Source organism: Anabrus simplex, chromosome 1, assembly GCF_040414725.1.
Source record: "Anabrus simplex isolate iqAnaSimp1 chromosome 1, ASM4041472v1, whole genome shotgun sequence".
NCBI lineage: Eukaryota > Metazoa > Arthropoda > Insecta > Orthoptera > Tettigoniidae > Anabrus > Anabrus simplex.
In genome coordinates this window covers 1,241,195,695-1,241,222,562 of record NC_090265.1, presented here as the reverse complement: position 1 = coordinate 1,241,222,562, position 26,868 = coordinate 1,241,195,695, and the positions used below count along the sequence as shown (strand labels likewise).

Below are 26,868 nucleotides of genomic sequence, written 5' to 3'. Positions count from 1 at the left end.
TACATCGGGCAAACCGGGAGAAACTTCATTATCAGATACCACGAGCACACTAACGCAATAAAATACAACAAGTTTTCAGCCATCGGCCAACACATGCAAGATTATAACCATAATTTCACCAATATTGAACAAGACATGGACATCCTCGTATTAGCAAACAAGGGCCCTTTACTGAACATAATGGAAAATTACTACATACACCTAGACCAATACTTTAATGCCAGTCACAATCTCAATGAAATCTCAGAGAAACCCAACATACTCTTCGATCTATTTATCACTTTCCTCAGAAACAATAATGCAGCCAACCTAAACTCAATCCTAAATTTAATCAAAGGTACTTTTCCAAGACAATTACACTTTCTCCCGCACCCTTCAGCCCCACCTTAAGCCCTCTTCCTAAGCCATATTTCATTTCAATACAAGAACTTACTGATTTCCATGATTATAATTTTTACAACACCCCATTTATACTTTATTCTTTGTTAAAAACCTCTTATTATGTATATTCCTTGTATTATTAACTATTACCATAACATCTCATTTCACTTGTTATTCTTTAAAATAATATTGTCTTAGGATTTCGCCACAAATGATCTTTGCTCCAATATGGCTGATGATGACCCCTAGATGGGTCGAAACTAGTACCGTATAATTTTGTAATCTTGTGAATATATTGTATTGAAAAGGTGGAAACATTTAAGTTATTATTATTATTACTTATATATTGTTCAATACGGACCAAAAAACATGAAATTCATAACCATCAAAGATCTGAATTTGCCAGATGTAAATTGGGAAGGAAATGCGAACGACAGGAAGCATGACCAACAAATGGTAAATAAGTTAATATGGGAAGGACAGCTGATTCAGAAAGTGATGGAACCAACCAGAGGGAAAAATATCCTGGATGTGGTGCTGATAAAACCAGATGAGCTCTATAGGGAAACTGAAGTAATAGATGGTATTAGTGATCATGAAGCTGTTTTTGTGGTAGTTAAAAATAAATGCGATAGAAAGGAAGGTCTTAAAAGTAGGACTGTTTGGCAGTACCATATGGCTGATAAAGCAGGTATGAGGCAGTTTCTAAAAAGTAACTATGATCGGTGGAAAACGGTAAATAAAAATGTAAACAGACTCTGGGATGGGTTTAAAGAAATTGTTGAGGAATGCGAAAACAGGTTTGCACCTTTAAGGGTGGTAAGGAATGGTAAAGACCCACCTTATTATAATAGAGAAATAAAGAGACTAAGAAGGAGGTGCAGACTGGAAAGAAATAGAGTTAGAAATGGCTGTGGAAGTAAGGAGAAATTGAAGGAACTTACTAGAAAATTGAATCTAGCAAAGAAGGCAGCTAAGGATAACATGATGGCAAGCATAATTGGCAGTCATACAAATTTTAGTGAAAAATGGAAGGGTATGTATAGGTATTTTAAGGCAGAAACAGGTTCCAAGAAGGACATTCCAGGAATAATTAATGAACAAGGGGAGTGTGTATGTGAGGATCTTCAAAAGGCGGAAGTATTCAGTCAGCAGTATCTAAAGATTGTTGGTTACAAGGATAATGTCGAGATAGAGGAAGAGACTAAGGCCACAGAAGTAATAAAATTTACATATGATAACAATGACATTTACAATAAGATACAAAAGTTGAAAACTAGAAAAGCGGCTGGAATTGATCAGATTTCTGGGGATATACTAAAGACAATGAGTTGGAATATAGTACCATATCTGAAGTACTTATTTGATTATTGTTTGGTCGAAGGAGCTATACCAGATGAATGGAGAGTTGCTATAGTAGCCCCTGTGTATAAAGGAAAGGGTGATAGACATAAAGCTGAAAATTACAGGCCAGTAAGTTTGACATGCATTGTATGTAAACTTTGGGAAGGCATTCTTTCTGATTATATTAGACATGTTTGTGAAATTAATAACTGGTTCGATAAAAGGCAATTCGGTTTTAGGAAAGGTTATTCCACTGAAGCTCAACTTGTAGGATTCCAGCAAGATATAGCAGATATCTTGGATTCTGGAGGTCAAATGGACTGTATCGCGATTGACATGTCTAAAGCATTTGATAGGGTGGATCATGGGAGACTACTGGCAAAAATGAGTGCAATTGGACTAGACAAAAGAGTGACTGAATGGGTTGCTATATTTCTAGAAAATAGATCTCAGAGAGTTAGAGTAGGTGAAGCTTTGTCTGACCCTGTAATAGTTGAGAGGGGAGTTCCTCAGGGCAGTGTTATCGGACCTTTATGTTTTCTTATATATATAAATGATATGAGTAAAGGAGTGGAATCAGAGGTAAGGCTTTTTGCGGATGATGTTATTCTCTATAGAGTGATAAATAAGTTACAAGATTGTGAACAACTGCAACGTGACCTCGAAAATGTTGTGAGGTTGTGAGTTTCACAAATAGGAAAAGTCCTCTGAGTTTTAATTACTGCATTGATGGGGTGAAAGTTCCTTTTGGGGATCATTGTAAGTATCTAGGTGTTAATATAAGGAAAGATCTTCACTGGGGTAATCACATAAATGGGATTGTAAATGAAGGGTACCGATCTCTGCACATGGTTATGAGGGTGTTCAGGGGTTGTAGTAAGGATGTAAAGGAGAGTGCATATAAGTCTCTGGTAAGACCCCAACTAGAGTATGGTTCCAGTGTATGGGACCCTCACCAGGATTACCTGATTCAAGAACTGGAAAAAATCCAAAGAAAAGCAGCTCGATTTGTTCTGGGTGATTTCCGACAAAAGAGTAGCGTTACAAAAATGTTGCAATGTTTGGGTTGGGAAGAATTGAGAGAAAGAAGAAGAGCTGCTCGACTAAGTGGTATGTTCCGAGCTGTCAGCGGAGAGATGGCGTTGAATGACATTAGTAGACGAATAGGTTTGAATGGCGTTTATAAAAGTAGGAAAGATCACAATATGAAGATAAAGTTGGAATTCAAGAGGACAAACTGGGGCAAATATTCATTTATAGGAAGGGGAGTTAGGGATTGGAATAACTTACCAAGGGAGATGTTCAATAAATTTCCAATTTCTTTGAAATCATTTCGGAAAGGGCTAGGAAAGCAACAGATAGGGAATCTGCCACCTGGGCGACTGCCCTAAATGCAGATCAGTATTGATTGATTGATTGATTACCACCGTTTTTTAACTGCCTTGTTTCCATGAAAATGATGTTCCATATCTTTTTTTGCTCCACTCAATCAAACATTACTTTGATGTTTGAGGTATTTTTCAGAAATGAAGGTCTCTTCAATAAGGTGCTCTAGGTAGTCCCTTTACTTGGAGGGTATAATAATCATTATAAATATGTTCAAGTCATTCTTCCAACAATTTAGCTAAAATGCTAAGTGTGTTGGATTTCTTTTCTGGGGATAGTTCATATTCGCTAATAATGCTAGCTTTTCTTTGAGGGATATTGTTTCTGCCACTGAAACTAGCACTACACTCTTTAAAACTACTAATCACTGACTGTATTGTCTACAAAGTCTTTTTCTTCTCAACTATCCTCTCCAGTGTTATTGCAGTATTGTTAAACTGAGAGGAATTTTTCATTGAATTAATGGACTTACTGCTAGGACCAGAATAATGTATGTTGTCATTATAGAGGGGATTATCATTGTATCAGTAATCATTGTACACAGATTTTGCTGCATATCAAAACAAACACCAAAATTATGGCTTTTAAAAGGAAAGACCCTATTTCAAGCAAAATTTGTATATTTTTTTTTTTTGGAAAGAGTAAATGAGTCTGTTTATCTCAGCTATAAAACATTTTATTAGAGAGGAATCTGACTTACAATGTAATATCACAAAATATACAAAAAATGTGGGAGTCATAAATCAAGCTATGAAGATATCCTTCAGTTTAAAGGCATACCCACAGGTATTACTAGTACATAAAACTTTAGTAAGATCAGTTCAATGGTATGGAAGTGAAGTATGGACAAGAAGGAAAATTGATGCTAATAGAATTACCACTAATGAGATGAACTACATGAGAAAAGATGGTGGTATATACATTAAAAAAAAACAGTATTGAAGGAACTTAAAACTGAATCAACAGTACAATACATATGTGGTTATTATGAAGGGCAGAAAATCTTGTTCAAAGGATGATTACAAGAAGATTTCTCAGAGAAATTCTCAAGTAATACCCTAAAGGGACCAGATCCTTTGACTGTCCAATGAAACATTGGTGAGAGAATGCTTAATAGGATCTTAACAGGCTGTTAGATATAATATGGGAATGGATTTCTTTTTAATCATCATATCATGTTCAAGAAGCATTCTACATTTTTTTCATTCACTAACCCTTTCAGAAGTCTATTCTGTGACCATAAAAAAGATCTTGATTGAACAATCATATTATTTGTGCTACAAAATTCCATAATTATAAACAATGTCTTAACAAAATGAAGATAAGTTACTTCCATATTTGTCATTCCCCAACAAGTACGAGTATTACATTATTTACAATGAAGGGCTGAAAGTAAGCAGTGGAATATTCCAAGAGGGAATTATGGGAATGGAACCACACCAAAACCCCTAGCTCAGGAAAAGTTTCAGATTAAAAACTCTAAAATATTAAAGAAAGGATGAAATTATAAGTAAAATAGCTTAGTGGTAGTTTGTGTGCATAGGTGGATCAGACAAACTAAACCCTTTGAACTAGTGACATCCTAAAACAGTAATCACCACTATCACCACACTCTAATATTAATTTTTAATGTAACATCAATGAAAAAATTAGAAACATATAAAACAGAAAACAATGCCACTATCAAAAGCTGACAGAAGACATGAGAGAAGAAACAGAACGTATTACTTGAGTTTTTGTCATCATTGAACACTCTTCTCAAGCTTTATAGTTCATTTATCTTCAAACTGTAGAGAATAGAACTCTCTCAAAGAAGTGTCATACAGTCCATACTCTAACAGTGATCTGTTAAAGCTTGCTTCTCTACATACCTGGTACAGCAACAAAGGCCACTGATACAAACATGGAAGTCAGCAAAATTACTCTAGATCTGTACTGGGATGCATGGAATTCAGCCAAGTAAGTCACAAGTATTGCATAAGGACCACAACCCCTAAAAGAGAAAGGTTAGTCAGTAATATCAAGAAACATTCTTCACCTTATTCCAGTTATTTCTGGGATCGCTGGAACCTCCCAGGCTCATTCTGATTTTGGCCAGGGGTTCAAGACTGGATGCCCTTCCTGGTGCCATGTGATTTTTTAGATGAAAATCTCAACCTAGGATTGACCGGGATTCAAACCTCAGCCTATCAGGTCTTGTAGAACAAAACAACCAAATTTTATTCAAGCCAAGAGTGATTACATGAAGAGATATTTTTTATTTACCACAAAAAAAGAAGATTCCAAAGCCATGTATGTTGACTGAGGCACCAAGAAAGGATTAGGAAGCAAACTGATAGGTTCAATCCTTTACAGGTTACCCCATTATACCATACAGAATATTGTTTTCCCTTACACTCACTCCAGTATACTGTAGTGTTTACATCTCATTTCTTGTCACATAACATACAGTAGGTCTATATTCCAGTCTTAATCTCTGTGAATTAGAAATATGAGGTGGTCCAATCCAAAACTCAGCCTACCCACCATGAGTGATTTTTTTAGGGTAATCTAAGAAAACATAATTTTTTTATAAGATTCTCACTTATTTAATTGTCTGTCTGTTAGGGTCATCAGCCCAGAGGCTGGTTGGATCCTCAGACAGCACCACCAAAGACTATGCAGTTATAGAAAAACAACAAAAACCAATGGTAGTACCAAAATGAGGCATATTAGGCAAGATGAGGAGTGAGGTAGTTTGCCATTGCTCTTCTCACTGGACCAGACAGTGCTATTTTAGCACGACTAACCCTATGAGCAACACCTTTCATGCACTGAATGTCATTACTCAGCACAACCCATACCCCAGCAGCTTCCATGTTGTCACAGCCATGGATGAGACTGGGACTTCATTGGAAGCTACACTTTGCTCTGGCATGTGCCAAGAGATGGATGGAAAAGTATTGTATCCATCAGAAATGACAGCATGAATTGAAGTCTAAAGCCAGAGGGTCATCTTATTGAGGAATTATAAATCATATTACAGTAGAACATCAATAATTTAAATTTGTATTTTGGGAAAGACAAGTTTCGGACCATCCAGTAAGAAAATCAAATATTTTACTTTGCACAAGAAAAGAGAAAAATTATGAATATAATGTTATAATAGAACACACTAGTACAATAACCCACTTTTCTCCTATCAGTACAATGATATTTACTAATTTAACACTCCAATGGATTTATCATATTTACATCCTATCGATCGACACTCAGTACTTGGAGAAAACTCTTCCTTTATAGGCTACACTGCACTCACAACAGAACTAAATTCAATGATAAAACATCACTTTGTCTATTTGAATCATGATAATAATGCATTACACTCTCACATCTGATCACTCTTTTTGAGATCAACCACAAAGAACTTCTGTTTCATCAATGAGATTGTTTATGTCTGTCAGAACCAGAGTAAGTTGTGAGATAATAAGTAGGTTGACCTTCAAACTCGTCGAGTTTGTTAATACCGTAACCCTTTGTAATAATAAATAATAATGTTATTGTATGTAGGATGCTAAATGGTTTATTTTGTCACCTATTCAATACATATAAAATATTTTACATTTAGGAATTTATTTTAATTCCGCTTGAGACATGTTTCGCCCTTCATTGAGGGCATCATCAGTCAAATTACCTTCTCAAGGCAAAAATCAGTTCTCAAGGCAAAAATCAGGCGCCTGATTTTTGCCTTGAGAAGGTAATTTGACTGATGATGCCCTCAATGAAGGGCGAAACATGTCTCAAGCGGAATTAAAATAAATTCCTAAATGTAAAATATTTTATATGTATTGAATAGGTGACAAAATAAACCATTTAGCATCCTACATTCAGTATCTTCAATACGGATAACAATGATTTTTATCACTAATAATGTTATTTGTTTTATGTCCCACTAACAACTTTTATGGTTTTTGGAGATGCCCAAATGCCAGAATTTTGTTCTGCAGGAATTCTTTAATGTGCTGATAAATCTACTGACATGAGGCTGATATATTTCAGCACCTTCGAATACCACCAGACTGAGCCGGGATCAAACCTGGTAAAATATTGAGATCAGGAGACCAGTGCTCTACTGCCTGAGCCACTCAGCCCTAAACCTTTGCATCTGTGGGTTTGTGAATTCAGCATTATGATGAGAAACTTGATGTAAAAGAAAGAAAGAAAAGTTAAATCATTAACTAATGAAGAAAAAATTAAAATACTTCAAGTAGACACAGTAAAACTGTCCCCAACAGAAACATATCAATGAGGTGTCACTGTATTTTATAGGTGGCAACTCTCAACTAAAATATTAGGATGTAACATTCATAGCCCACCTCTCTCTTTTCTCCTTAGTTATTCTCCAGAAATCAGTACCACTCTTTATTCTTGTCTCTTTAACGTCTGCAACAGGAGTAATATTTTCCGTCATCCTAATACACTGTATTCAGAGAACAAAACTGCACAAAATACTAACATAGTTCAAGAGTGACTGCTTCCCACAAGGCCAACCCCTTGTCCACGTCGTGGGAGGTGGGCAACGGCATGAAGTAGGGGATTGCCTGTAGGGGTGATGTACAGTGCGGACTGTATGTGCCCCATGACTGCTACGGTAGCTGTGAAGGCCCTACAGGAACCCTGAAAAGTGACGGCTAACGGGGCTCTGGTGAAGACCTCAACAGCAGCAACGGCGGAAAAGGGGTCCTTTGGTACGGCGAAGCTGGCAGATGAGGCAACCCTTCTTCTTGGGGATAAATAAAGAAGAAACCACTGCTTTGTGGTAAAGAGGAATCTTTAAAGGCTAAGGGAGATAACCCCTACAGAAAAATCCTGCGGTCTAGCACAGACAGGAGGCAGCCCCTCCACTGGACTTAGGGTGCTGTGGGCTAATAACTCGCACACCTGAATTAAACTTATTACAGAAACCAGACGAAATTTATACCAGCCGGATTTTATGCAGACGACGTTTGCAATGAAATACAGAACACGAATCGGATTCTGGAATGTTAAAACTATGTATGAAACTGGCAGACTGAGAGAAGTAGTGGCAGAAATGAAAAGGTATAAACTGGAGATACTTGGGTTGAGTGAAACAAGATGGACAGGCTACGAAGAGGTGAGGACAGAAGAGCGGGGTGTCTTCATTTACTCTGGAAGAGAAGAAAATGATCAGCATTCAAGTGGAGTGGATGTCTTACTCAAAAAGAAAGCAAAAAATAGCATAATGGAATGGACCCCTGTATCACACAGGATAATTACTGTACGAATAAGAATCAAAGTTAGACCAGTGACCATAACTATACCAACAAAAAAACAGGGATGCTCTTAGTGTTATGTTAAGAATGATGGCGCAATTGGATTGGCGGAGAAAATTTTTCTTTTCGAGAAAATTAGGTTACTTTGTTACTTCAGGCTATGTAAATTTACAAGGCTAATGACTGTTGTGCTCATAATATATACATAAGCCACACCAACAACAGAGGAAATCTTGTACTTTCCCATGGTAAATAATTTAACACGTTCACGGCCAATGACGACACATATGCGTCATGACCCCACTTTCACTCAGTGCCGATGAAGACACACGTGCGTCACACTCCGCACCAAATATTAAAGCTTGTATTTCTGCCAATATGTATGTAAACAAACAGACTTATTATCTGTGCATTGTTAAGGTGTTATTAAACATATGCGCCATCCAGGCATCAGATCAATTGTTAGTTACAATCTCTGTAGCCATTACAAGTCGGCATACATTTGCAAATAATGATGATAGTCTGGAAGCTCTCCTGAATGCTAGTGAAAGTGACAGCATTGATAGTGACGACAGTGTGAAAAGTGACTGTAGCCACCTGAGTGAGAATTTTAATCATGGATGTGTGTATTACAAGTTGTCCATTTCATGACCGTATCGATGTTTAATCAAGAAGTAAGTATAAATAACCACCTAATCGATACTTTATTAATGCCTCAGGCAAAATTGAATAAAATTAAAACTTACAGGACATGTTTCGACCACTTAGTGGTCCTCTTCAGTTGTATAAATAAAGAACTGAAAAGAAAAACATTATGACAATAAGCACAAATAAAAGTTCTTTGGAGGACTCCTTTGATAAAAATGGAGGTTATCAGAAAAGGTCATCTTGCCTCTTGTTCTTGTTTGGAAAAGATGTTTATTCTGCGCTGTCTAGAGGGTCTGTCTTTGAGCGCGACCTGGTGAAGTAACGATGTGATACAGTTTGACAGTTCATGGAAAGCTCTGGAGAGAAGGGAAGTAGAGTTTTATCGTCATCTAAAATAACATGCGAGGGAGGAGGGAGATTGGGCTGTGCTTCTGCAATGTCGTGTTTGATTATATCTCTTGTTCGTCTAGTCTGTTTCATGTCTACCCATTCTAAGTATTTGCTAATATTCTATATAAGATGTTTTTATGCTCGTTGTTTTCGTTGAGATTCTCTTCACCGTTTTCCAATTTATCAAGAACGATGTGGATGTTTTCCAGGTTGCTCATAAGGTTACCTTTATTAATCATACAGATAATTTGAAGGTCCTGTTTTATATTGGTGAATTTGTGGTTGGACTCTTTCATATGAGATCCCATGGCAGAGAATCTTTTGTATCTTTCAGCATTGACGTGTTCTTGATATCTAATTGAGAAGTTCCTTCCAGATTGTCCCACGTAAGTTTTTTTACATTGAGCACAAGTCAGCTTATAAATACCCGATTCCTGGAATCTTTAAGTTTATTAGCTTTATTATGACTAAAGAATCTATATTTCGTGTTGTTGTTTGTGGAGAAGGCTACCTTGGTATTGTGTTTCTTGAATAAGTTGGTGATTTTGTAAATCTTCGGGTTATTAAAGGTGAATTTTACATATCCTTTTTCTTTTTCTGAATGCTGTTTAATTTGTTGTTGGTATTTGCATTTAGTGATGATTTTATTGGCTTCGATATGTTGATGATACCTATGCCATAATTAACAAGGAAATAAATGATAGTCACAGTATCCTTAATACTTTGAATAATTTAGACCCAAACATAAAATTTACAGCTGAAGAAGAAGAGAAAGGCATACTCAATTTTCTGGATATCCAAACAATTCGTAAAGACAACCATTTCCAATTTAAAATATACAGGAAACCCACTTTTACCCCAACTACAATCAAAAGTGATTCTTTACATCCCATCTCGCAAAAGAAATCAGCTTATTATAGTTTTGTCAACAGAGCCTTTGAAATTCCACTAACAGAAACAGACAGAAAAAAAGAACTTTCTTTCATTCGTCAACAGGCTCTACATAATGGTTTCAGTTTGAAATTCATCAATAAAATCATCACTAAATGCAAATACCAACAACAAATTAAACTTAAACAGCATTCAAAAAAAGAAAAAGGATATGTAAAATTCACCTTTAATAACCCGAAGATTTACGAAATCACCAACTTATTCAAGAAACACAATACCAAGGTAGCCTTCTCCACAAACAACAACACGAAACATAGATTCTTTAGTCATAATAAAGCTAATAAACTTAAAGATGACGAATTCCAGGAATCGGGTATTTATAAGCTGACTTGTGCTCAATGTAAAAAAACTTACGTGGGACAATCTGGAAGGAACTTCTCAATTAGATATCAAGAACACGTCAATGCTGAAAGATACAAAAGATTCTCTGCCATGGGATCCCATATGAAAGAGTCCAACCACAAATTCACCAATATAAAACAGGACCTTCAAATTATCTGTGTGATTAATAAAGGTAATCTTATGAACAACCTGGAAAACATCCACATCGTTCTTGATAAATTGGAAAACGGTGAAGAGAATCTCAATGAAAACAACGAGCATAAAAACATCTTATATGAGAATATTAGCAAATACTTAGAATGGGTAGACATGAAACAGACTAGACGAACAAGAGATATAATCAAACACGACATTGCAGAAGCACAGCCCAATCTCCCTCCTCCCTCGCATGTTATTTTAGATGACGATAAAACTCTACTTCCCTTCTCTCCAGAGCTTTCCATGAACTGTCAAACTGTATCACATCGTTACTTCACCAGGTCGCGCTCAAAGACAGACCCTCTAGACAGCGCAGAATAAACATCTTTTCCAAACAAGAACAAGAGGCAAGATGACCTTTTCTGATAACCTCCATTTTTATCAAAGGAGTCTCCAAAGAACTTTTATTTGTGCTTATTGTCATAATGTTTTTCTTTTCAGTTCTTTATTTATACAACTGAAGAGGACCACTAAGTGGTCGAAACATGTCCTGTAAGTTTTAATTTTATTCAATTTTGCCTGAGGCATTAATAAAGTATCGATTAGGTGGTTATTTATACTTACTTCTTGATGGATGTGTGTGTCGAGTGTCTACTCCCAATTCTCACATTACACAAGATGAGGAAGACGTAATATTGCATCTCCAAATCTCACGCCAAATAACATGGGCAATATTTCAGAGGTCATTTCTTGGAGTACAGACTCGTCCGCAATGAAACAAATAAACTTTATTGGTCGGCCAGGAATGAAGGTTCCACTGCCAAGTGACGCGAAACCTATTGATTATTTTCGCTTCCTTGCAGATGACAACTTGCTGAATAACATTGTAAATGAATGTAACGCATTTGCAGAAGAGTCATTTTTGCGAAGAAATTTCACTGAAAAGTAGCACACTGTATTGACTAGTTACATTGTACAGCTTATGGAGTAATGTAAGTATACATTGTTCACACAGCAATAATAAGATTCTACTGCACAGTATTTTTGTGTGAAATGTTCAGAAACTTATTTCTCTGTTGTAAAGAAGTTCTGCAATCGATCAAAACATTATTTTTCTTGTTCCATTTCATTACCAGTCATGATGTACATGCTGCGTCAAACGGCACCAAAGGCGAAAAGCTCATCGGTAGTGCCGCTGATGCAGCGTGTGCATCATGGCTCGTATGCACATAAATAATATTGAAATAATTAAAATAATAATCTAAAATGCATAAGGACACAGACATGAAAGTCTTTAAACAAAAGAAAGGTATTACGGTACCACAGTAATGGTTGCCGATATCCGAGCGGCTGCGAACGTGTTAATAAAGAATATTCGAAACAGTCTCCCACAAGTCCAATCCCTCATCCACATCATAGGAGATGGGCAATGGCATGAAGTAGGGGATTGCCTGTAGGGGCAATGTACAGAGGGGATTATATACCCCATGATTGCTATGGTAGCTGTGAAGGTCCTACAGGAACCCTGAAAAGTGACAGCTAACTGAGCTCTGGTGACGAAGCTATGTTTAGCATAGATGGCCAATGGTTGACTACGTATACTTTCAAGACATATGAGTCTTGGATCAAAGAACTCAAGATGACAACAACAGATAGGTGTGTGTGACAGCTTACAGCCTGAAGCTTTGCCAGCTATGAATTCCAAATCAAGATCCAGTTGCCAGATTGGAATCTTGAATATTCTAACACTGACAAATAAAACTGAAGAAGCAGTTGATACAATGGAATGGAGAAAAATTCTCATCGTGGAGGTGAGTGAAACAAGATTGAAAACAATAAGGATAAGACACCTCCAGCTAGATTTAACTATACTGGAATGGGGAACTGGATGGCAGAGGGTGAATATCTTCTGGACATGTGTATGAGGAACAATATTCTTGTAAGCAACACTTTGTTCAGGAAAAGGGACTCGCATACGATAACAAGATATAGTTGGGATGATAAATATGCAACAGCAATTGATTACACACTCACCAACCAAGAAGTTTGGAAGGCTGTAAATGATGTCAAAGTAATCTCTAGTGAAAATTTGGATGGATACCACAGGCTGTTGATTTTGTAGACATCACAAAGAGAAGACCTCCTTAAGTCCACAACAAAAGAACACCAAAAACAAAAACTTTCTGACTTTCTGAGCCAAAGGCGAAGGAAATGTTTCAAGAGGATATTCAGAAGATGTTACCCAAAGAAGATCTCGGATCTGCAAATGAGGAATGGGATAACTTGGGAAGAGCTTTGGTGAAGACAGCTGAGAGAGTATGTAGACAATAGAGCCAAATAAAAATCCAAACACACAGCATGAGAATGTAAAAGAAAGTGTTGGGACGGACACAAACACCCAGTCCCCAAGCCAGAAGAATAATCAGAAGTGATTAAAATCCCCGACAAGGCCAGAAATCGAACCCAGGGCCCTCTGAACTGAAGGCCAGGATGCTGACCATACAGCCAGCAAGTCGGAACACATTATTATCTTTCATTTATCTTCATATAATTCTCATGAATTATGAGTGAAGATGGAGAGAAACTGTTGGACTTTTGTATGAGAAATAACCTGATAATAAAGAACACATGGTTTATGAAGAGGAATAGCCATAAGATCAGCCGATATGGAACACTCATCGATTTTATAATAACAGACCGAGAATGGGGAAGATACGTCATGAATACGAAGATAACCCCCAGGGAAAGTGCGGAGGGTGATCATAGATTACTAACTGTGGAATTAAAACAAGTAAAATTCCCAAAAATTGTATTGAAGAAGAAACCAAACATCAGGATTTGGGAGTTGGAGGAGGAGGATAAAAGAATGGCATTCCAACATTGTATTAAAAGGAAGATGCTTAAGATGGAAATACGCAGTGGAGAAGAAGAGTGGGACAATTTAAGACAGACATTTGTAGAAGCAGCAATTGACGTATGCAGAAAAGAAAAAAAAGAAAAGGTTAAGGGAAAGGAAACACGGTGATGGACAGATAAAATAAAAAAGAAATAAAAGAAAAGAACAAGGTGAAGAAAGAAATGAATAAGGAAAAGAAAAAAATGTATCAGAGGGATGGGAATAAGATATAAAGGTTATATGTGGAATACAAAAGATTGAAACTACAGGTAAAGAGGAGTATCAAGGAGAAATGTTGGGGATACCAACAAAATTTGTAGTAGCAGTCAGTGAGTACGTACACAAAATAATAATATTAATAATAAAATTAACTAAAAGGAAGGAAAATAATATTGGAATAAAATCGACTATTTAACACCATGTTTGCATTGCGAGATCTTTTAAACTTACAGGTCTAACAACGACAACTACGGAAGGATTGTGGAATGTAAAAGGAACCATAATGAGGTCATGAGATCGTATCTCGTTGTGGGGAAAGAGAGAAACATGCAGCAATCACCCTTGAGATCAAATATATTGAAACTAGCAAGATACCCGTGCTTCACTATGGTATTATACTGAAATTTAAAATTGAATGCTTATTGTTTTAGATATATAATCCACCCAAAATTCGCGATCTGTGAGAATCCGCCAAAATCGCGATCTGACTCATTTTCTAATAGATTACGGCAAGTTTCCTCCCATTTTCAATCTTTCTTTCCAGCAATCGATTTCGTACTTCCCGGGCTAGGTCCAGGTATTCCACCCAGTCAGTTGGATCCCTAAATCTTTGCCATCTTTTCCTATAAGCATTTTTAATATGGATCAAATCCTTCAGGAGATCTGGCGTAGTGTCATCATGGGTGCCTTGCCACTACTCAACCCACGGCCGGACTGCATTCTTAGTCATTACCCGTCCAGGACCTGTTTCCAGTGCGGTCCATACATTTGACGACGGTCCAGAACATTATTATTGTTATTATTACTATTATTATTATTATTAGATATTCTTGACCCCACAGCAAGATGCAAGACCGCTACTTGGCAGTAAATTACATCTTCTGCCACTGTCATTGTTGACAATGTGACCAGCACCATTGTCGTGCAGAGGCAAGTGTGCGGGATTTCTGGCAATACGAATTACTTTCTTCCATGCATTATTGACCTTATTATACAGGTGAACAATGTGACGGTCAATCTCATTCCTATCGTTTATTTCAAATGTGTTTACCTTTTTATTTATATGCCAGGAGAATCTAACGTAATCTAAGAACGTTCTCCAAAGGAAAAGATGGCTGTTGAAAACGAACCCAGGAAAGATTAAAAATGATTCGGTTTATGATCAGAATAAGTACATCAAAAATCTACAGCCTGTTTCCAGTCATCCGACAGGGTCAGGAATGGAATGAATAAAGCCTCATCTAGCGGCAACAATACGAATTGTGCCGGCTGCTGAAGCACTCCTCTGGGGCAATGATCAATGAATGACAAATGAAATGAAATATTAGACAGTGTTGCTGGAATGAATGATGACAGGGAAAACCAGAGCATCTGGAAAAAACCTGTCCTGCCTCCATTTTGTCCAGCACGAATGTCACATGGAGTGACCGGGATTTGAACCACGGAACCCAGCTTTGAGAGGCCGGCACGCTGCCGCCTGAGCAACGGAAGCTCCTTATAAGTACATTATGAACAGTAAAACCAATTGGTCTTACCTCCTTTTACACCCCACTGCCATTAAGTTTATTTACCCCTCCCCCCTAAAAAATTATTAAAAGAAGGTGTGTTTCTTTATGTTTAAAGGAGATTCCAAACACCAATTTTCACGGCTATTACCTTCTGTTTTGAGATATAATTATCCCCATAAAAATAATTCACTATTTTTCACTTCCTTTCACACTATCCCCCCCCAAGTGAATTTTCCAGCAAAAAATACTTGTTTCTTTAATAGTAAAGGATCTTCTAAATACCAATTATCACGACTGTAACTTCAGTTTTTGATTTATGTGTCCTCATGAAAGGAATTCAACTCCCTTTCACTCCCGCCCCTCAAGATGTATGTATTCTCATACAATTAAGTCAATTAACTTTTCATTTCTTCCCCCCCCCCGCCCTTCATTGGATTTTCTGAGAATACGTGTTTCTTTACTTTTAAAGCAGATTCCAAATATCAAATTTCACGTCTGTAACATCTTCATTTGTGAGATATCAGTAGGCTAATTAAAAGAATTCAACACCATTTTCAGTCACTTTTACCCCACTCCCTCCACCCAAGTGGTATTTCCAAAAACTAAAAATACACGTTTCTTTATTTTTAATAGAGATAAAAAATACCATTTTTCACTTCTGTAACATGTTAATTTTTGTTAGATATACTGTAGAAATTCTCATTTTAAAACCTTTTTAGTTCCCTTTAAGTGGAGTTTGCAAAAACAAATCACCTATGTTTCTTTACATTTGCAGGAAGTTCCAAATACCCACTTTTTACGTCTGTAGCTTTTTACTTTTCTCAGATATTCTGTAGATATAGTCCTTCAAAAAATTCACCCCAAATTGTCACTCCTGTTTAACCACCATTAATTGGATTTTCCAAAAGCAAAAAATAAAAATGTTGTTCTTTTTTTAAAGGAGATCCTATATACAAATTTTCAGTCCTGTAATATCTTCAGTTTCTGAGATATATGTATCCTCATTAAAGGCATTCAACCCATTATTCACCCTTTTACACCCCTCCTATTGGGATTTACAGAAAACAAAAAAATATGTGTTCCTTTATTTTTAAGGGAGATTCTTGTTTAAATGTAAATATATGTATAAACTTTATAATTTCCTATAGTTTTCTAATGAGTAGTGTCAATTATTCTTTGGACCACCACTGCTGGACTATGCTAAAATACCCAGTGATTTTACACATTGGTGCCGACTACTGTGTCTATAAACGTATATTGTTTAACTGTAACTTTCCCATTGTAATGTATCTTAATGTTTACAATTTATTTACTAATCAGGTACCCGATTTAAGCCTTGAGGAGGTACCGGTACTATGACTAATGATGCCCTCAATGAAGGGCGAAACATGTCTCAAATGGATTTAATAATAAATTCCTAAGTGTTTAAAAATGTATAATGTATTGAATAGGTGACACAATAAACCCTTTAGAATCCTACATTCAGTATCTTCAATACGGATTAACAATGATATTTATCACCTGCAATTGAACTGATACATCACTTGCACTGCTACAGCCTTATTGGGTAGTGTTTTTCTACAAAATTTTGCACCATGTTCGCGATGCAGGTCCATCAGTTCGTTGGTGGTCGGTTCCTGGCTATGTTCTTCCACCAGCTCTTGAATATCCATGTCATTCACCTCCAACCCCATAGTCTTCCCTAACAACACAATTTAATTGACAATCAGCAGCTCATTTTCACCAACAATCCCCTCAAAGTTACGTCCAAGAACACAGTCAGGCCACAGCTTTCTCCAAGCGGAAGTTAGAGTTCTCTTGGTGACTCCATCCCAGTATTTATCGATGATCTTCAGGCAGTTCACGATGGGGAAATGATTTCTCCCAAACTCTCGGATGGTAAGGTTTGTTCCTTCGGTCGCTTCGAAGCATCGCTAAAATAGTGCTTTGGTGTATAGCTTCTTGAAGTTCAAAATGACTTGGTGATCCATAGGCTGGAGTAGTGTTAGGAGGAAGCAACTTAACCTTAACGCACTTGAATTCTTCCAGTAAGTCGTCCTCAAGGCCTGGAGGATGAACAGAAGCATTGTCCATAACCAACAAGACTTTGAGCAGCAGATTATGTTCTGAAAGGTATTTCTTCACTACAGGACCAAAGACCTCGTTCATCCATTCAACAAACGAACAGGGGAGGGGAAAACGTAGGCACATGTGACGCTCGTATTGCAGAACCTCACTCGCTTATCAAGTTACAATTTATTTAAAATGTTTGCTCATCTTGCAAAACACTCGTAGACCAAGTTACTCGCATTCCAAGGTTTCACTGTATACAGACTGGAAGCAGCAACATTGACTAGAACTGCAGAAAGTCACTTACAAGCCACTGAAGTGAACTTCCTTTGTTCTTGTCTTCAAAAGACAATGAGAGACAAGTAAGGTATGAAAATACCCAGCAACAACTTGGATTGGACAAAAGTCTGTTGGTAACCTTAGCATTTTTTTTTTCTTTACGTTGCACCGACACATATAGCTCTTATGGCAATGATGGGACAGGAAAGGGCTGGGAGTGAGATGGAAGCAGCCATGGCCTTAATTAAGGTACAGCCCCCGCATTTGCCTGGTGTGAAAATGGAAAACTACGGAAAAACATCTTCAGGGCTGCCAACCCACTATCTCCCGAATACTGGATACCGGCCGCACTTAACTCATTGCGGACCGTGGACGGCGAAAGACGTTTAAGCTTGCCCCTATGCTGCGGGCCGTGGACGGCGTAAGACGTTTAATGTTCCGCGCCAAGCAGTGCTGTTTATATACGTCATCTATGCATTCTTACACCTTATTCAGCGTTATTAGCTGTAGCAGGAAGTTGGTTGACCTTCTTGAGATAACCCTCGCGTTGAGTGGGCTCATGTTTATCTTAACTGTTTTAGCGGGAATATCTCAGCACTTCCTCGCGCGTCAAGACGGTACTTGAGATTCCAATGCAGTTCGTGTCGTTCTTACTGAGTGTAGTATAATGGCTTATAAAACAAAGTTTCTTACGGAAGATTAATTATTAGATATTGTTCACAATGATTATTCTGGTGATGAACTTATTCCTGAAATAGACTCAGATAGTGAAAGTGAGAGTGACGAGGAAATTCCGATTCCCGAATCCGATAGGCCTATAAGAGAAAAGTGAAGTGCCTGATACATATCATCCTAGATATTGTCCACCCGTTCCGCCATTTAGAGTGAATTCAGGTATAAATGTTCAAATAGAAAATAAGCAGAATATTTTGAGTTACGTGAGTATTTTCATGAATGACGAATTTTATCAGTATGTGCGTGAGCAGACAAATCTATACGCGAGTCAAGTGATAAGTGCGGTGCCCCGGCCTTTCACAAAGAATTCGATCATGCAATCGTGGAAACCAATTAGTCCAAAATCCTGATATAAAATGCACTGGACCGAAGACCCTGTTTTTCATACCCCGATATTTTCTTAAACAATGTTCCGAATACGTTTCCTTCATATTCTTTCATTTCTTCACTTCAGTGACAGTAATCATTATGCCGAAAATACAGATAGCCTGTATAAAATTAGACGTATTTTGAAACCTGTGACACCAGATATCACACCCTAAATATTTACTAGAGGTAAGCACAAAGTATCTTTTTTCTAACATTTATAGTCTAGTAGTATTTGTCAATTGTATTAAGTGATGCACGTCAAGAGGGCCGGGCATGAAAATGGCTGGTCCAGGCATTCAAGTATCCCGCTCAGAAGCAGGTACTGAACGTGTTAAGCAACTGCAGCTATCAAGCTCAGTGACCTTAGAATTAAGAGATTCTGATGGTCTGGACATATGAGAAGGATAGCTTTTATTGTGACCTCAAGAGCATACTATGAAAGGAATGTGCCAGAAGACCTATATGTGTTTGTGTGATGTAAAGCCATGAAAGGAATGTTCTTGGTAAGAGACCCAGAGGGAGATCTCATGACGGTTGGAAGAAGCAAATTTTCAAAGGCCTTGCAAAATATGATGTAAATTGGCAGCAAAAATTAGAACATCAGTTGTGGATTGACAGGACAAATTGGAAGAGGCTAGTAAACACCTGCACCTGGCTTGCTGGAGTGTAGAATTGATGACTGATGATGACAATGGTGATGATGGTGATGATGATTATGATTATGATGATGATGATGATGATGATGATGATGATGATGATGATGATGATGATGATGATGATGATGATGATGATGATGATGATAAGAAATAACAGACTGACACTTTATTCCTTAGTAAGATGCAAGAGATTAAAACATCAAGTGAAAGAATTCAGTGAATGCACAATATGAGATTATTTGGCTGATATGTAAAGTAATAAACATTTTCTTTGTTGATCACTGTAACAGCATAGTAGTAAAGCTTATAAGATAGTCTTATAGAATGGCAACACCATCACTTATAAATACAGTAAATACTGAAGGAAAAAAAAATCCATTCTGCCAGCTGTTTAACTCATCTGCTTACAATTCAAACATGAATTCTGGGCCTCTGAATTACCATGTTTCTCACTGCACATATGCTTCCATAAGTCATCATTGGGAATTTTATTTAAAACACTTTTTACATGTTAGTTCAATGTTTCTCAGAAAGAAGGTTTCCAGTAAAATGAACTTCTCAGGAATATATGACAACTGGCAAGTTTCATGAAATATATTTCATATTTAATACTGTATTGAAGGCAACTATTTAGTTAATTGAGAGATGTAATTGAAAAGGTGGACAATTACATCTCTCAATAGAATAACCGACAAGTTATTACCCAGTTCCACACACCTACATTCTGTTTTTTGTTTGGATGTCTCAGAACTTCTTCACTTGCAATATCTGCTCCATCAATGACATCATTGCTTCAATCACAACCTATAATTTTCTTCACAATCACTATTCATTAGAACATCCTCCACTTATCACTTGTTTATATTTTCTTTCACACTCATCTTTAGCAAATGGATTAGAGGACAAACTTGTCAGGAATATATGACAACTGACAAGTTTCATAAAATACATTTCATATTTAATTCTGTATTGATGTAAACTATTCAGTTAACTGAGAGATGTAATTGAAAAGGTGGACAATTACATCTCTCAATTGAATAATTGAGAAGTTGTTACCCACTTCCACACACCTACTTTCTGTTTTTTGTTTGGATGTCTCAGAACATGTTCACTTGCAATATCTGCTACATCAACGATATCATTCCTTCAATCACAACCTGTCATTTTCTTCACAATCACTATTCATTAGAACATCCTCCACTTATGACTTGTTTATATTCTCTTTCAAGCTCATCTTTAGCAACTAGATTGGAGGACAAATTTCCATCTCTCTCTTGTTGTAACCACCCATGAGTGTGTAGTGGCATCATGTACAAGCCCCTTGATGACCTGTCTCCATGAGTTTATATCCTGAGCATTATCAATTGCAATTTGCAGGTTCTCTCCAGTTAGTCTCTTTAGTTGAACCCGCCCTCTCTGAGTCTTCAACCAGCCCGTTTTTTAAATACCAGTAACCTTATTTTTATGCCAAGCTGCTTCAGGATCGACTCCTGTAGCACCACATTTCCAAAGAGTCAATTCCACAGTGGTCTGTCATCTTTAAGATCCAGGTTTTTGCTATTACATAGGTGGCAATGAGAAAGATGAGTGTCCACATAAACATAAATTTCATCCTTACACTGATGGAGGTGTCTTTCCATGTGCAAATAAGCTTTGTTGTTGAAGTCCTTGTACTCACAGCAGTTGATCACTTCATAGTTGGCAATCCTTGGGATGTCAGGCAGGTTGTTTTTATGGGGATATACCATCAACATTTTGGTCTTGATGGTGTTGATTTGAAGTCTGCACATTCTGTTATGTTTGCCTATCTTCCAGCTCATCTGATCTTTTGTAATTATACTTGGGGCCGATGACCTTCGATGTTAGGCCCCTTAAAACAACAAGCATCATCATCATCTTTTGTAATTATCAATTATCAAAGAGTTGTCTGGGTATTGAACCAAAATGGCACCATTCCAGTCTTCAAGTATTTCCCTCATGATGTGCTTACAGTAGATATTGAATAGGAGAGGGAAAACAATGCAGCCCTGTCTCACACTAGTAGTGGTTGAGAGATCATCTGAGAGGGTGTCACTGACTCATACCATTGTCATGTTTGAAGATTACATTTTCTGGATCAAGTGCACCAGGTATTCCAGCATCCCCATTTTGATAAAAATGGTCCACAGATTCAATCATTTCACCTTGTTGAAATTTTTTTTATGTAGTCCACAAAACACATATACATCCTGACATTAAACTCTCTGGTCTTCTCAACAAGCTGTCAGAAGTTCAGAATTTTCTCACAAGTTTCTTTGTGTGTAACAAACCCAGTCTGCTCACCTGGTAGGAGGAAGGTCTTTAGCCTTTCATTCAATATCATGAGCATTACTTTGCTGGTGTGGGAAATGTTCTGTAATTTTCACAGATAAGAGGGGAACCCATTTTGAATATAAAGACAGTGTGGCACCACTGTTCTGGCCAGATCCCAGATGTCCAGATTTTATGGTACAGCTTTTGAAGAACAACAGTGCTGAATTTACCCACATTCATTAGCACATCAGTGATGATTCCATCAGAACCAGGGGCTTTCTGATTCTATGGTTCCTTGGCTGCACATTCTACTTCTTCTCTAAGAATTAATGATTCAAGGCCACCTTCATTTCCTTCTGGAATGTGTTCTGGTTCATCATTAAACAGCTCGATGCAGTACTTCCTCCCCCCGCCTCCCAACCCACACTTCGGCTATACCCTTTTTGTCAGTACTGTAATTATATTTTCTTAGTTGTCCTTGATAATCTGTGTCCTGGTTTGAATTTTTAAGCCAAGCATTTTACTTGATCATATAGTTCTGCACAGTGATTCTCCATCGCATGGTTCACTAGTTCCATGCACAGCTTCTTAGTGTGTTCATTTTTGTCCTTCCTACTGTATGTTTGATCTCATTGTTCACCTCTTTCAGCAGTCATCCCTGGTGTTCTGGGTTTGTGATTGTAAGTCAGATGTTAAAACATTTCTCAACCAGCACCAGAGTTTTTCCAGATATCCATTGTTGGTGCCATGGTGTTCGGTTTTGGGATCTTGTTAGTTGTTTCTGTGATCCATTCCTGTATTCTCTTCCATGCTATGCAGCATCTTACTTCAAGGTTACATGGTCCAGTGTTTTGAAGCTCTTGTTGGAAGACATGTGGCTTAAGAGCTATCAATCAAGTCAGTTTCATTTTAATCACTGGTGAGCTCAGTTTGACTTTCAGATAGGCCCAGAGTAGACAATGATCAGGGTAAGGTTATGAGTGTTATCCAGGACCTCATGCAAAGATCACTCAACCTTGTGGAGAACTGACGTCGGAAAGAAAAACTAACAGTCAACTCGAACAAGATAACTCTGGTCCCGTTTACAAGAAGGAGAAAATTAGAGGGAAAGAGATCACTGAAGCTCTTTAGGCAAGGTATATATATGGAAGAACAGGCACTGCACCTAGGTGTAGTGTTAGATACAAATCTAACCTGGAATCCACATATGGAAAAGATCATAACCCAGGCCAAGAACTTGCTTTATGCATGTAAAAGAGCCATTGGGAAGACTTGGAGCCTAAGACCATCAATGGTAATGTGGATATACACAATGATCATTAGACCGTTGATGGTCTATGCTGCAATCATCTGGTGGCAGAAAGTAAGTCAAGGAAAAGTCAGCAGTAGATTGGATAGCCTACGCAGAAGGGCATGCATAGCCATAACCGGGGCTATGAGAACTACGCCGACAGAAGCCTTGAATACTTTACTAGACCTCTCATCACTATGCAATTTCATAAAACGACAGGCTAGAATGAGTTCATATATATTGGCACAATCAGAGTGCTGGAATGCACAAAGACCCAATATAGGACACTGTAAAATTAACAGAGTAATAACAGAGGAAGTTCTACACATGCCTTCTAATCATATGATACCAAAGTACAACTTTGAAAAACTGTTTGAGACCCAGATAATAAAAACAGAAGACTGGGATATCAACAAATGGAATACAGAAAAAGAAGATATAGTGTGGTGGATTGATGGCTCAAGGACTGTGGATGGCACAGGAGGAGGGATCAATGGGGAAAGACATGAGAGATCAATCCAGACGAGTCTGGGCAGACACACTACAGTTTTTCAAGCTGAAATGATAGCTATCACAACATGTCTTCAAGAAAATCTTAAAATGAACTATAGGAATAAGAACATTTTCATTTTTACGGACAGCCAAGCGGCCATTAAGGCACTAGAAGCAGTCCAGATAATATCCAGAATTGTCTGGTATTGCTACTCACTTCTCCTGAAGCTCTCAAAGTACAAAATTGTCAAAATAATATGGGTACCAGGGATTGCAGGTATAGAAGAAAATGAAAAGGCAGATAAACTGGCCAGGAAAGGGGCAGAAACACATTTTGTAGGCCCAGAACCTGTATCTGGGATTTCCTATGGACAAGCTCGATATTACATAGAAAAATGGGTACAAAAGAAACAAATGGAAAGCTGGAAAAATACTCCAGGATGCAGGCTTGCAAAGGAACTAATAGAAGGACCAAACAAAAAGCATACTAAAGAACTGTTGAAACTCAACAGAGAAAATATAACATGGGTAGTAGGACTGTTGATAGGGCACTGCCACCTGAAAAAAAACACCTACATAGAATTGGAGTAATAAGAGACAAAATATGTAGGAAATGTAATGAAGCAGAGGAATCAGCTGAACACATACTTTTCGAATGTGAGGCGCTGGGTAGAATCAGACTCTCCACTCTAGGACTACCAAGTGAAGAGAAAGAAAAAATCCAAGAAGACCAAATAAGAACAAGCTGCAGGGAGCGGATATATTTAGGTGGGAATGAAGGAAAAAATAGTAGCAAAAGATCTTAGAGGTCGATGCTAATTATGAACTAATATTTAGAGGCCCCATGAAGTAAAAAAGAATAAGTAGAAGAAGAGACAATGATCAGACTTACATTCAGCACTTGGTTTTGTTCTGATGTTGTGAAGAAGGGTCTCCACCTTTTGTCTACAAGATTGAAATCAATTTTATACTTGTATTGTCCATTTGGAGAGTTCTAAACTTCTCTTCGAATATAGTAATGCTGTTATTCCCTGAAGGACAATATGGCTACACTCACAAGAGGCTAGCATCAAACATAAATAAATCTTGTAGTGCCATCTGTTGAATTTCAAGCCAGCTACTTGGTCCCTATCATATAAAAACTGTGCTATTGCATTACTTATAGAACTGACAGCTGAGTAAGCTGAGAAATAGATTGTACATACCATTGATGTGATGGTTAGGTCAGCCAGTGGTTTAATATCACATTAAAGCAGATAAAAATTCAATGATGCTTTTAGAAGAGAAAGCTAGGATTAAGAAGGAAGCAGACATAGTCTTACCTGGCATATGACAGATATAAAAGTGAAAAAATCTACAGGAAACTATCTTTAAAGCTCATCTAAAGCTCATCTAAATGTAAGTTTACAGCTTTACAACCTACACCACAAAGCCAAGTAAATATAAAGAGAGGTAGAAACCTGAAAAGAAACACAAAATAGGATGAACACAATGACAGATAAATGTGGAAAGAGGGAAAAATAGAAATAAAACACAAAAGGACAAGGATAATTTCCACATATTCATACATTGCAGTAGTGGCTCGTGGACTAAACCACAGGTGAAGCTTCCTTGAAACCAAGGATTCTGTGACATGTAAATAAAGATAAAGTAATTTACTGTTGCCTGAAATTATGCTTAATCTATATATATAAAATAACTTGTCCTGACTGACTGACTGACTGACTGACTGAATGAATGAATGATTCATCATCGCCGAGCCAAAACTACTGGACATAAAGAAATGAAATTTGGGGGATATATTCATATTAAGATGTAAGTGCTCGCTAAGAGAGGATTTTTGGATATTCCGTCCCTAAGGGGGTGAAAAGGGGGGTGAAATTTTAAAATGAGTGTATCTATATCTCAAAACTTTTAAAGTTTACAGATGTAAAAATTGGTATTTAGAATCTTCATTAAAAATAAAGAAACACAAATTTTTTGTTTTCAGAAAATCTCAATAGGTGGGGTGAAAAGGTGTGAAAAAGGGCTTGAATGCCTTTAATGAGGATACTTATATCTCATAAACTGAAGATATTACAGATCTGAAAATTAGTGTTTGGAATCTCCTTTAAAAACAAAGAAACACGTATTTTTTGTTTTTGGAAAACCCAATTAATGGGGGGGTGAAAAGGGGATGAATTTTTAAAATGAGTGTATCTATATCTCAAAACTTTTAAAGTTTATAGATGTAAAAATTGGTATTTAGAATCTCCTTTAAAAATAACAGAACTTTTTTTTTTTTTTTTAATCCCAATAGGAAGGGTGGAAAAGGGTGAAAAAGAGGTTGAATGCCTTTAATGAGGCTACTTATATTTCAGAACCTGAAGATATTACAGACCTGAAAATTGGTGTTTGGGATCTCCTTTAAAAATAAAGAAAGATGTATTTTTTTTGTTTTTGGAAAATCCAATTAATGGGGGGTGAATAGGGGGTGAATTTTTAAAATGAGTGTATCTATATCTCAAAACTTTAAAAGTTTACAGATGTAAAAATTGGTATTTAGAATCTCCTTTAAAAATAAAGAAACATGTATTTTTTGTTTTTGGAAAATCCCAATAGGAAGGGTGGGAAAAGGTGAATAATGGGTTGAATGCCTTTAATGAGGCTACTTATATTTCAGAACCTGAAGATATTACAGACCTGAAATTTGGTGTTTGGGATCTCCTTTAAAAATAAAGAAAGATGTATTTTTTTTGTTTTTGGAAAATCCAATTAATGGGGGGTGAAAGGGGGTGAATTTTAAAAATGAGTGTATCTATATCTCAAAACTTTAAAAGTTTACAGATGTAAAAATTGGTATTAAGAATCTCCTTTAAAACTAAAGGAACACTTTTTTTTTTTTTTTTTTTTTTTTTTTTTTTTGTAAATCCCAATAGGAGGGGTGTAAAAGGGTGAATAATGGGTTGAATGCCTCTAATGAGCATACATATATCTCAGAAACTGAAGATATTACAGAACTGAAAATTTGTATATGGGATCTCCTTTAACAATAAAGAAACAGATATTTTTTTGTTTTTTGGAAAATCCAATTAATGGCGGTTAAACAGGAGTGAGAAATTAGGGTGAATTTTTTTGAAAGACTATATCTACAGAAAAGTAAAATGTTACAGACGAAAAAAGTGGGTACTTGGAATCTCCTGTAAATGTAAAGAAACATAGGTGATTT

At 37.0% G+C, this 26,868-nt stretch overlaps 1 protein-coding gene across 4 annotated transcripts in view; it reads right to left on the bottom strand.

The window, feature by feature from the left end:
• The window catches only part of LOC136858235 (synaptic vesicle glycoprotein 2A), a 263,056-nt gene that overhangs the window by 150,621 nt on the left and 85,567 nt on the right, over positions 1 to 26,868 (bottom strand). For all 4 annotated transcript variants that reach the window (XM_067137635.2, XM_067137634.2, XM_068225463.1 and 1 more), the window contains exon 5: positions 4,983 to 5,104. In XM_067137635.2, coding sequence (XP_066993736.2) covers positions 4,983 to 5,104 — 122 coding nt within the window. The remainder of the gene's footprint in view (positions 1 to 4,982; positions 5,105 to 26,868) is intronic.